Source organism: Lissotriton vulgaris, chromosome 3_1, assembly GCF_964263255.1.
Source record: "Lissotriton vulgaris chromosome 3_1, aLisVul1.2, whole genome shotgun sequence".
Lineage (NCBI taxonomy): Eukaryota > Metazoa > Chordata > Amphibia > Caudata > Salamandridae > Lissotriton > Lissotriton vulgaris.
Window position 1 is genome coordinate 127,587,002 of NC_141689.1, and position 12,685 is coordinate 127,599,686.

The window sequence follows — 12,685 nt, forward strand, 5'->3', positions numbered from 1 at the left end:
TAAGTGCTGCAGGCTCACAGGTAGCATTTAATTTACAGGCCCTAGGTACTGGGTATATGGTATACCACTCTACAAGTGACTTAGGGCCAGATGTACGCCCCACTAATTTGCGACTCACAAATTGCGTTGCATATGTAACACGCAACTTGCGACTCGCAAATTGGGATGTATAACAATGTCTTAGACACTGTTAGCAATTCCTAATGGAGTCGCAAATTGCATGCCTCATGAATATTAATGAGGCTGTCGCAATTTGTGACCCCATTAGGAATGGCTAGCACTCCCAGGGATGGTGGCCTGCTGGGGTCAGCAGACCGCTATGTCTGGGACTGATTTTAAATAAAGCAGTTCTGAAGGATGCGTCCAGGGCGGAGACCTATAGCTATCCGATGCCGGGGAATGAGGGACAAGAAACTGTCACGAGCTTTAGCAGGCGGATTTGGCTGCGCGAACGCGCACGTTCCGTCCTGCGCCGAGCCGTGCACTTCCCTCCCATACTCCCAGCAAGTCAGCCTAACGCGCATGCATGCACACGCATTTACACTTACACGGACACGCAGGCACCCAGACAGGCAACCCCCCCACAGTCACACACACACACACACACACACACACGCACATACACACAGACTCCAAGACACATACACACACACGCACGCTCACACATATACACAGCCCGCCGCCGCACACGCGTGCGCGCACACACATGCCCCCCCGCCCTCGCAGCCCAGCAACAAGGCGAAGCCCCACTCACCGGCTTCCTCGGCTCTCACCGGCAGCAGGACTCTTCCTTCCTTCTTCGGCACCGGGGCGCAGGGTAGGCTCCTGCCTGCTCCGGTGCTCAAAACAATCGCGGCTCTTCCGTGGGAGGCGGGGTAGGCTCCCGCCCTCCTACTTCCTGTTTCCGGTTGTCCCGCCCGGCTTGCCTGACTTCCTGGTCGCAGGCCGGCGGCGGACTGCAGCACGCGCCATGCTTGTTTCTATCCGGTTTCAGTCATGTAAAACACCAGCATAAATAAAAGCACGGACAGATTTATTAAGTTAATAACGTTGTTCCTGTAACCGACCTGACAATTATTATGTTTTACAGTTAAGTGTGGAGTTTATTCATTCACAAAGATTTATCCTTTCTGCGTGTACAATTCTAAACTCGGGGGCATCGTCATAAATAGAACTGGTGTAATGACAAGCTACTGCGCTAGTAGTTCTTAATCGGTGCCAGCCACATGTCAGGTATTCATTTAATCGTACTTCAGTGCTGCGGATTTGAGGAAGACGTTCTTATGGCGAACATATGGCAGAAAACGTATTTTTTTTTGCTTTCACTCGTGTGGGTTAAACGACCAAACAATTAAATTAAGTTAATCTTGCTATGTCAACACCTATTTTTTTTGGAATGTGTATAGGCAGGCAGGCAAAATTGATAATGAATATAGCATGAACAGCAGGAAACTACATTGATAACTTAAAGGTTATGTATACTATCCTCTAACTCCTCCACCCCTTGTTCATGCCTTACTCGATACATATTCCCGACCTCATTTCCGATCATTTGCTTCACCTGCCTGCAATCACTGTGGCTTGGTTTGGCCATACCGCTATGCCTTATTGAACCGGTGACTCGACTCACCCTCCAACCGCTACATCCCGCCAAAGAATGGGAAGCTTGGTAGAAGGGACGGTGTGGCCTTGATACACCATCATCCATTCTCTGGCCATTGGTCTGATCTATTGAGCACATCAAGCCCCTGTTATTCACGGGGGGCCCTAGTGGACCCGCATCTCCTATGTGTTCGGCGATCACAGTCCCCTTAACAAAAGTCTCTCTACTTTTCTTTAGAACGTCGCTGGTGATACCCAACATACATGTTTCCCTTACATTTAAGCCTGACTCCGAGTTCTCTGAGGAGGCTATTCAATTCAAAGTGAGAAACATATTGGCAGGCGACAACTGTGGCAGGGCACCTTGGCAATACAGAGTGAGCCAGAAGTGTATCTATAGTCGGAGATATTAGGAAACACTGGCGAATGTTTCTTAAAGATGGGAATGATGCTCTCATGCTTGGTATATGGAGGTATTGATTAATCTGGCGATAGGTGGCAGAAGTGAAGAACTCAAGCCAACAACTTTAGCCTTGCAAACATTCCAGCTTGAGCAGCATTTTTGAAGGGGACCATGATTTTCTTAATGTTACCCCTGCTGCTCGTGTGAAAGCAGGACCATGTTGGATAGGACGGTGCTGGTGGCGTCTTCATGTCCTGGTGCACACACTCCTTCACCCTCACACACCCCCTCACCCTCACACACACACACCCTCACTCACTCTCACCCCCTCTCAACACCTCTCACCCACCCTCACACCCCCTCACCCTCACACCCTCTCACCCTCACACACCCTCTCACCCAAACACATCCTCACCCCGCATCACTCATTCGCCACCACAACATCAATCTGTGCAACCATTCAACAACTAATTCAAATATGTTCTCTCAATGTTTCAAGCTTTATTACAAATGTAACAAAAACATGTTAATATTTCACTTCTGTTTTAGGACTTTTGTAACAATAAAACACACAGAACATAATCTTCACAAGTTATTTACAAAAGTTTAAGCTATTGCCATTATAAATTACAATACCTTTTATTTAAGTATTAATTATGTAAAAAAAAAATAAAAGCCATTGTTATTTGTAATATCAATACATGTAAGTCATGTAAATACAACACATATTGCATTACAAGTGCTATATGTGTCACATTTGCGAAAATTATAACTATTGGCATTGTAAATGACAAAACTATTAATTTTGCTATTTTCAAAAACAAAACCTAACTAAAAAATTTGTCATTTACAATTCCAATAGCTCAAACTTTCCTAATGCGAGACCTATTGCATTGCAAATGCTTGTTTTCTATGCAGCCCCTTTTCCTTAGAGGAAAATGGGATACATTTAAAAAAGAAAAATTACACTTTTCAGTTTCATTTCCCCAGGACCATTGCCTGTTCTTAAAAATATTTTCTCACCTACTAACAAAGGGGAAGGGGTCTCCTGGGGACCACTTCCCGTTCGCAAGTGGTTTACCACCTACTTGAAGTAGGTGGTAAACTGTGAGTATTTTGCGGCTGCTAATTTGGTCGCAAAACATTTATGCATGGCATGGTGACTCGCTATTAGGAAGGGATGGCCCTTCCTAATAGCGGGAGTTGAAAATGCTATTTTGCGAGTCAGTGACTCGTAAAATAGCATTAGTACATGCAATTACCCTTTTTTGCGGTTGCAAATGGAAGGATCACCTGTTTGCGGCAGCAAAAAATGGTCGTACATCTGGCCCCTTAGAGGTAATATAAATATGCCAATTAGGTATATGGAAATCGAGCCATGTTTAGGGGAGTGAGCACAAGTAGTTTAGTATTGGTTAGAAATTGTGAATTTGCAGAGAGTCCTAAGGCCAACAGATGCAAAACTCCAGCACAATTAGAGGCAAACAGGCAAACGTTTTGGAGGAAGATTACCTTAAGGCTCACAGATCTAACATGTATCCCCCCAGCCGAAAGTAGGCAGAGGTACTCAACCACCTGGTAGTTCTCAACCTCTTGGGAGTGCTCATCACTAAGCTGAAAGAACCTGAAGACGCCATCAAAATAAGCGTGGTCTGACCTAGGTTTATGTCCCAGAGTAAAGTCCATTTCCCGTAGGGAGATGGATCACCTCAACAATTTTGGGCTCTCACCCCTCATTTGCATAAGCCACCTGGGGGGCATGTGGTAGGTCTGAACCTTGAAGTGAGGAAGTGAGTCCCCAACAAATATTGGTCAGACCACAGCAAAGGCTTCTCTCTCAATAGCACTCCACCTCCGTTCCCTGGGAAGTAACCTCCTAGAGATGAAAGCTACAGGTTGGTGTAGGCCCTCATTAAGCTGTGAAAAGAATTGTGCCTATTATGTACTCTGAAGCATCTGTTTGTTGTACGAATTGCCTGGTAAAGTCAGGGTCCTTGAACAAAGTGGATGTGCACATGACCTGTTTTAGGGAGTCAAAGGCTTTCTGGCAAGCCTCTGTCCAGATCACCTTACTAGGCAGGTTCTTAGAAGTCAGCTCAGTTAAGGGGGCAACAACGAAAAGTCATATCCCTTAACAAACCTTGAAATAATATGTGACACACAGCAAGGCCATAACCTCAGTGAGTTTTTTTTGGAGGTTCCCAGCTCAGGAAGGTCTCTATTTTGGTCTGGAGGGGCTGAACCTTACACCTACCTGCAAGGTCCCCCAAGTGCCCCAATCAATCAATCAATCAATCAATCAATCAATCAATCATTTGTAAAGTGCACTACATATCCGCCAGGGTCTCAAGGCGCTGGGGGGGCGCTACTGATCGAACAGCCAGGTCTTGAGTATCCTCCTGAAGGTCAGCAGGTCTTTGGTCTGTCGTAGGCTCAGTGGGAGGGTGTTCCATGTCTTGGCAGCGAGGTGGGAGTAGGATCTCCCACCGGTGGTGGTTCTTCAGATGCGCGGGATGGTGGCGAGTGAGAGGTCGGCGGAGCATAGCTGGCGGTTGGGGATGTAGAAGGAGAGCCGTCTGTTGAGGTAGTCTGGGCCAGTCTTGTGGAGTGCCTTGTGTGCGTGGGTGAGGAGCTTGAAGGATATCCTCTTGTTGACGGGGAGCCAGTGCAGGTTTCTCAGGTGGGGGTTGATGTGGCTGTGGCGTGGTACATCGAGGATCAGTCGTGCCGAGGGGTTTTGGATGCGTTGTAGTCGTTTGATGAGCTTGGTCGGGGCTCCCGCGTAGAGGGCGTTTCCGTAGTCGAGTCTGATGCTGACGAGGGCATGGGTGACTGTCTTTCTTGTATCTGTCGGGATCCATCTGTAGATCTCGTGGAGCATGTGGAGGGTGTTGAAGCAGGAGGAGGAGATGGCGTTGACTTGCTTGGTCATTGAGAGCATTGAGCTGAGGATGATTCCCAGGTTGCGTGCATGGTCGGTGGGTATCAGGGCTGCCCCCTGTGCCGTCGGCCACCAGGAGTCGTCCCAGGCTGAAGGGTTGGAGCCGAGGATGAGGACCTCCGTCTTGTCCGAGTTCAGCTTCAGATGGCTGGTCTTCATCCAGTCGGCGACGGCCGTCATTCCTTTGTGGAGGTTCGTATTGGCGGTGATGTGGTCCTTGGTGAGGGAGAAAATCAGCTGAGTGTCGTCGGCGTAGGAGATTATCTTGAGGTCATGCTGTCATGATACGTGTGCGAGCGGGGCCATGTAAAAGTTGAACAGCGTCGGGCTGAGGGAGGATCCCTCGGGTTCACAGATCTCTGCCCTATCTGGCACTTACTGGCCTTGATAGTGAGGTCTGTATCAAGGCCATGGGTACACAAATGTGTAAGCCCAGGAGTGTGGGAAAACAGAGAGGTAAATTGCTCCAACAATTGGCGGCAGTCCCCCTGCTGTTCTGGGGTCAGGATAGGGGAGTTGTTGTCACCCTCCACTGACCTTTTTTCTGTTTTGATGATAAGAGGGCAGGGAGAGGTACAACATGGTGACATCAGACCTCTCAAAGTACAGCGAGAGACAATTGATATGGAGGCTTTTATGGGGTGTCTGGTGTTCTTGAGGTCCACCTTGTAGGTAGCATCCCCCTTCCTCTCAACTATATCATAAGGGTCCCATCCAAGTCATGGGTGGGGACCCTTACAGTAATCTTTCGAAATTACCCCCACAAGCTGGGAGAAAACCCCAGGGAGTCAGGAAAATTTTGTATGCCAGTTCTAGAAATAGTCCCTCTACTTTGAGGGCTCTATCTACTTGTCCCACGTTTGTGATGGCAGATCTCCAATGCCACTATGGTATTGAAGACCTTCTGTCAAGATGCTTGCCCCTAACCCAGGTCCTGGCATCATCAAAGATTTGGGTATCATTAGAAGTGAACGGGATTGTGGACCATAGGGGTTAATGTTCTGTCTCTCAGTTTGCCTATCTGTATATGTGCTATCTCTATAAGTACTGGGGGCAGTTCCTTTCTAGTTGAAGTCTTTGAGGCACTGGCGTTACTGGGTCAGTCAGTCCAATGTCAGCATAATTTGTGGAAATGAGTTCTTCCGCACCTGTGCGGCATTCCTGAAACTGTGGTGTATGGTGAATACAGAAGCAGCAAGGCCATTGAAAAGTGCTAATACTGTGGAGCCCAGGTCCTAGAGGATGGACCCAGACAGTCTGTTCCACATTGCTCAGCGAACTCCAGAGTCCTCTTTAATCATCTCTACTGCTAGTTGATTGACTGATGACCATGATTGGAGGGAAGTGAAAAATCCAGTGGGAGAATGTGTACCAACATAATCAAGATTTGGACGACTAGTACCATAAAAGTAAGGCCAAATGTAGAGAAATAGTCATTGGAAAACAATTATCCAACACAATAGAAGAAAGGTTGACTTAGTAAACCTATAAGACTAGCTCCTGAATTTGCTTTTAGCCCCTGCCCTTGGAGAGGGTCTGGTGAACAGTTTTGGTCTATCAATGCCAGTTAAGCACGGGCGGATTTATTAAGAATTCACGCAACGCAGTTCAGGAAAGCAAGTTCCTCTGCGACGTTGCATGAATGCGTGAGAGCTGGTGCACTTGAGCTTACCTAGCGCCAACGCAGGCACCCTTGCACCATGGTGGAAGGGTGCCTACATTATGGAAAGGACTGTTTTTGTGCAGGAAAGGACACCTTTCTGAAGAGAAACAATCCTTAGAGACATTCTACCCTTTTTATGTGTGTTGCAGAATGCATCACACATAGAAGAAATAAACATATTTCTGTTCATTACATCTCTCTGTGGAAGGCATAGCATTTGACTCATTGCGAGGTTTACTAGCTTTTGTAACTCCATGAATGTCAAGACCACGCCAAGACAAGCAAAGTGGATTTGCATGGCTTAATATATCCCCAAAATTATTTTAATTCACAAAAACAATGCAACATTGATGCAAAATCCTATAAATCTGCCCCCGGAATTTCAGAAATACTTGTGGACGTGTTGGAAGCGTATTTATTGACCAACTGGACTTTTTGAACCCCCTCTGTGCCTGCCCAAAAGCAGGTACATAAGCGTTTTTGAAGACGAATCTGGGGAGCTTGTGATACTGGTATGATTCACAATGTGTGAAGGCCCAACACAGAAGCTGCAAGCCCTCTCTGTACAGGAGTGTCCAGCTCAGTTTGTGCGCACTGAAATAGCAGCTCTTTACCATTTGACGGTGTGAAGATACAGTGTGACACAGGATAGAACCATGTGTCCCGGCAGCTCATACAAAGAGCATTATTTTAATGTTATTTCACTAGAGTGTTCCACCTCATTGGGCAGTAGGGGTGGGGAGAGCGGCAGTTAATGGTGGTAATGCCAGCATGGGCACCGCCATCAGGTTGACACCTATGTGTGCCCCCATGCCAACTGCAAAGTTGCGCGCTCTGTTGCTCCTGCAGACCGTGCTAGAGGGAAACTGTGCACCTGACCACCTAGATGGTTTTTAGCATGAGTGAAATTGGCTGCAGCTCTTAACCGGAGCCGCAGCATTCTGCTGCCAAGACTGTGCCGCAGGCAACCCGCCTGACCCTGGGTGACATAAGGATATGGCAGTCGGGATGCCCCCTGGTTGTCAGCATTTTCCTTAATGCCGAACGCCAGCAACTAAATCAGGCCCTAAGTGCCACTTCTTGCAGCTCCAACTGGTAGTAATGATTTGGAGTAGCCCTCTCTGTTGAAACCTGTATGCGAATGGGTGTCAGTTAGGTGTGAATTTTAAAATTAGAGGCGGTTGTAACTCGTATAATTCTCTGTAGCAAATGTGTAAGATGCACTCCTGTATCCAAAATAGACCAAAGGGTACATTTTGTACAAACAAAATAGTACTAAATCCTACAGTACACTAACATCAGAAGTCAGCAGCCAGTCCCTCTCAGTTAGTTTATTGGTGCTGTGGTAGAATTTGTGATCCAAATTACTCTCAGTCACTCAAGGTGGCATAATCGATTGATTTTCAGAATTTTCGCCTCACCAGACTAATGCGTAATTACTGAAATTACTATGATTGCTCCTTTGTAAAAGAAATTTTGCCCGGGTCTAGTTAAAATGTACAGTGAGATCAGTGAAAGTAATGCCTGTGTATAAATAATGACATTGTGAACTGTTGTTATTTCAAGTTGTGTAGTACTTCAAGTTCCTCGATGACACAATGGGCATATTTACAAGCCCCTAGCACCACTGGAACAACACTTTTTTTACGCTCTGGTAGTGCTCTTTGCTAGCTCATATTTACAAGGCCTCGTTAAGCCACTTAGCTTGGAGTAACACAGCCTTGTAAATATGGCCCCCTGCAAAGCAGTTTTCTTCAGCAAAGGGACGTGCATAAGTGTTGCTGTGGGTTTTCCCAGTAACACCCATGTCTCCAACACACTGCTCTAGATTTATAAGGATATGTAAATTTGAGGCAGCGCCAAAGACAAACTCATTTTAGAAGAAGGCATTTGAGTGGCGCAACTAGGAGAAATAATTATTTTGTTCTAGTTGTTTGTTTTTTGTACTTCTGCGGCATTCTGCAACACATATAGAAGGAGGAAAAAGCCAGTAATGATTGTTTTTGTGAAGATAGGTGTCCCTTCCTTCACAAAAACAATCATCCCTGCATTGCAGGCACTCTTTTGTCACGGTGCAAGGGTGCCCGCATTGGTGCTAGGCAGCTTTTTTATTGTTGGCGCAGGGGTAAGCACAGGGATATGCCATATACTAGTTAATACAGCGCATCCCTGTGTTTTGAAAACGACACAGATCAGGGCAGTGAAAGTGCTTGGGGCACCACACTGAGCTATTTTCATGTACATATACCCAATGGGCCTCATTTATAAGGCTATGCGTCACTTTTACGCCGCTGGTGCGTCACTTTTTGTGAGCCACCGGCAGCGTAAAAACTGTGCCTTGTTGCAACATATTTACAAAGTGACGCATCTAGGTAGATGCGTCACTTTGTAAACTCCTGCGCCACATTATACCTGCGCCAGGTATAATGTATGCAAGGGGGCGTTCTGATGCAAGAAAAGGTCATAGAAGTGATGCAGTCAATTTCTTACGCCTGCCTAACAGCAGGTGTAAGACTGACGCAGGCCCTTTCACATGGGGCTTGCCCCATGTGAAAGGACACATTGCTGGAGTTGCGTCACTTTTGTGACACACTCCAGCAATGCGTCACTTTTGCGCCATACAGATACGCCGGAAATACTGACGTATCTGTAACTCCTTGCTCAATAATACATCATACTTAGGCTTTCCTGTTTTCAGTTTCTATTTTTGGTAAATTCTGGTGGGGTTTTTTCCAGTGTTTTCAATATCTTAAAAAACAGTTGTTCTCAGTGGTTACACATTTTCGCGCCACTAAAAACAACAGAAAAAGTGTTTTTCCGGTGTTTATGGAACGTTTTGCTTTTATTATTGCTTGATTTCTGCACTGGCAGAACATGGTATATAGACAGTGTACTTATAGCGTATATGAGGTCCAAATAGATTTTTGCAAATGAATCTTATTGTAGTACACCATACAATACTTCTTCAGTGAGTCTTTGGGTCATGTGTGCTTGCTCTTTCCTTCCCATGTAAACTTCTGTGAAAAGGCCCTCTCAGCATTCATAGCCCCATGGGCTGAGAACCATCAGCTAAGGGACACAGTTGGGATGACTCTTTCTTTGATGCCACATTAAAGCACAAAATTATAAATATTTGCATTTTAGTTCCTGTGCATAAGAAAACAGTGCACCAGAATGGTCTAAAAAGTCAATAGCATCCCTCATTGACTCTGAAGATTGTAAAGATGCTTTCAGCATACCATCAAACAAGTGGCAAGAATCTCCTACAGGGAATCACTTCAGCTCGGTTATCAATTTTGACAGGTCATCACACAACTTTTTTTATATACGTAGCTGAATCACTGCAAATACAAACAATATCACTCCAATCTTTGTTAAACTTGGAAAGAACTTTTTTGCAGAGCATTACAAATGAGACTGCGTTCCATGTTTTCCAAAAGTCTGGTGACCTGTTTTCACCACTATCCCAGATGCTTGGTGATCTATATACTTGTCACTATACCTTGCATTAAATGTTTAAAGCCTGAGGTGTTGGCAATTCACCTACTATCAATACTGACCCACTAGAAACTATGGCCAGATGTATTAAGGGTTTTTACCCATTCTCTGTGGGTAAATGTGATGACACATATTAGGAAAGCTTTTTATGAAACCAGCCATTTTACCTATCAGTGAAAGAATCAAATGCAGCCAAAATATCAAATATGAGTTTGATATTTCCTGATTCTCTATAGTTTATAAAATAATTAAACTAGACCTAAAACATAAAACTAAACCTTGCATATTTAGACCACAGGCCACAAAACTGAAAAAGTAAAAGGAAGAAGAAACTATATTTTATTGGCATCTCTAAAGAACAAAACTCAAGCAGAATAATGTTACTGCTAGCTTGTATAACAAAGTTACATTGTATTGACCCCTTCAGGAAGAAAAAAATTACTCTTTCACTCTCTTTTTCCTTTCTTTGAATAGCATTTAGTTTGTGGTTGTCCAGGTGTTTTTTCAGTGTTTATATGTTTTCACTGGTGAGGGCTATTTTTCTTTAAGTGGGGTTTTATCAGTTATTATAGGTTTAAACCTAAAACCCCACAGCCTAGTCATACTGTAAATATGACGCATCATTGGTGTCGCAAGGAGGGCGCAATGAAAAGTGACGCATCGCTGTTTTCACGCAGCGATGCGTCACTTTTCATAAATGAGGCCCAATGTCTTTAGGGCTCGTGTCCCGGGCTCTGTACACCTGCGCTGGATGTGATGAGTCCACCAGGCGAGTGTAGCCTGGAAGTGGTAGAACGTGGGCCTTAGTTCTACTTAAAAAGGGAGAGCTTGGTGTGTGTGTATAAAGATTTCTGTGAGTTGGCTGTGTGCCTTGATCAGGAGCTATGTGCACTGAGTACATTCGATGGCTTTGTCCTTAAGAATTGTGAAGAGCTTGTGTGGGTTTGACAGTCAAGGTAATAAATGTATGCACCTCATATGTACTAGTTCTTTGTGTGTTGATGTTCTGGGGATGTAATGTAACCACATTCAGTGAGCCTGCTGTTGAGATTGGACAAAATATGTAAGGGAAGGAGTAGGAGAGAGGAAAAAGGGGGCAGTGCAGCCATGTCGTCCGCCAGTAAAACAAAGTGAGTGCATTTGTGTTAGGTTTGGATTGGACGGGTATGTGTGTGTGTGCGTGTGTGTGTGTGTGGTTGTGTGTGCGTCTGCGTGTGTGTCTATTCTACCTCAATCCCTCATTCGCCAACAAACCTCTCTCATACAACACAGAAGGGATTACAACCTACATTGGAGTGGTGGTGGTCATTGTATTTTTTCAGGGAACTCCCTAATGGCCGTGCTAAGAATGCACCTTCCTTTTGAGGACGCAGCTGTAGCTAAGCTTTTATATCCACCTTCCCCATTTCACCCCAGTCAGGTAAGCTGTGGCCCCAGGCGGAGACAGCACAGTTTCAGTGTGCAGCAAAACACACGTCTTTCTGCAGTGGGCTGCAGTTCAGGAGACAGTACAGACCACACAGACACCATCAGAGGTAGATATTTGTGAGCGCTGCTTTATTTCATGCAGAGGATTGAAACAGGTGAAGCAGAGGCGAGCACACCTTGTGTTGCTGTTCAGGTAAATAGATGAAGAGAGAGTGATTGGGGAAAAAAGCTTTATTAGTGGAATCAGTGGAGAAGATATGCTGATTAATGTCTCTCTGTGAACGTGTGAAGTCGAGTGAATGACAGACACATGGAGCCGGCCAATCAGGGCACGCCCTCGAAACTCTTTTCTCAATTAACTTTCATCCTACTTAGTAAGTCTCTGTAAGGCTTCAGGGAGCGGGGTATGTCGTTAAAGCCGATGCTGCCGATGTCGCAATAGTTGGGCTGCTCGTCACCGGCCAGCGCCACGATGCAGGCGCCCTCGTAATCTTCGTTCTCATAAAGACACCAGGCTCCCTTCTTAACTTGGTAAGAAGAGAGCATGTCATTCATGCCATAAGGCTTCAGGCTTGGGGTCGCCGATGTTAGGGTGACACATTTGCCCCTATTATTGACGTGCTCGTAGACGGTGATTTCTGGATCTCTCAGCCCCCCCTTCACCACCCGCACTGAGGAGATCTCTTTGGAAAAGTCTCCGAGGGAGTCGTGATCCCCCTCCCGGAAGAGCATAAAGACCCCCTTGAAGTCCTTCCCTTTAAAGACGACGCAGGGGTTTCCTTCCACTCTCATTGACTTGGCCTTCTTCAGGAATCCAATTAACGACAAATCTGAGAGGTCTTGTGCGACAGCCACAGAAGATGGGCCCTGGCAGCCCTCCTCAGTGAAGAAGTGAATAGTGGTCATGGTGGACCTTTCTGTAAGCGCTTAACGTCAGCAGACTCGGGTGCTAGGCGCTGTGAGGGTCTCTCAGGTGAAGCAGCAGCTGGACTCGCAGGCCGTTCTGTAAAGGTGACAAAAGTGCATCTGATTAATATGAAATGACAGTCGACGTGTGATTGAAGGCCTGTCCACCCTGCATGTCAGCGGGAAGAAAATGACTTAAAAACGATATGTTGCAGTGGTTTGACATTCAGGTGAATTCAGAGAC

General features: G+C 45.8%; 1 protein-coding gene across 3 annotated transcripts in view; it reads right to left on the minus strand.

Moving 5' to 3' along the window:
* Positions 1-11,643: 11,643 nt before the first annotated feature.
* Positions 11,644-12,685, minus strand: part of LOC147726071 (epidermal differentiation-specific protein-like) — a 637,522-nt gene continuing 636,480 nt past the window's right edge. For all 3 annotated transcript variants that reach the window (XM_086960184.1, XM_086960183.1, XM_086960185.1), the window contains exon 2: positions 11,644-12,538. In XM_086960184.1, the coding sequence (XP_086816310.1) occupies positions 11,887-12,441 (555 nt within the window). In that variant the 5' untranslated portion in view covers positions 12,442-12,538 and the 3' untranslated portion in view covers positions 11,644-11,886. The remainder of the gene's footprint in view (positions 12,539-12,685) is intronic.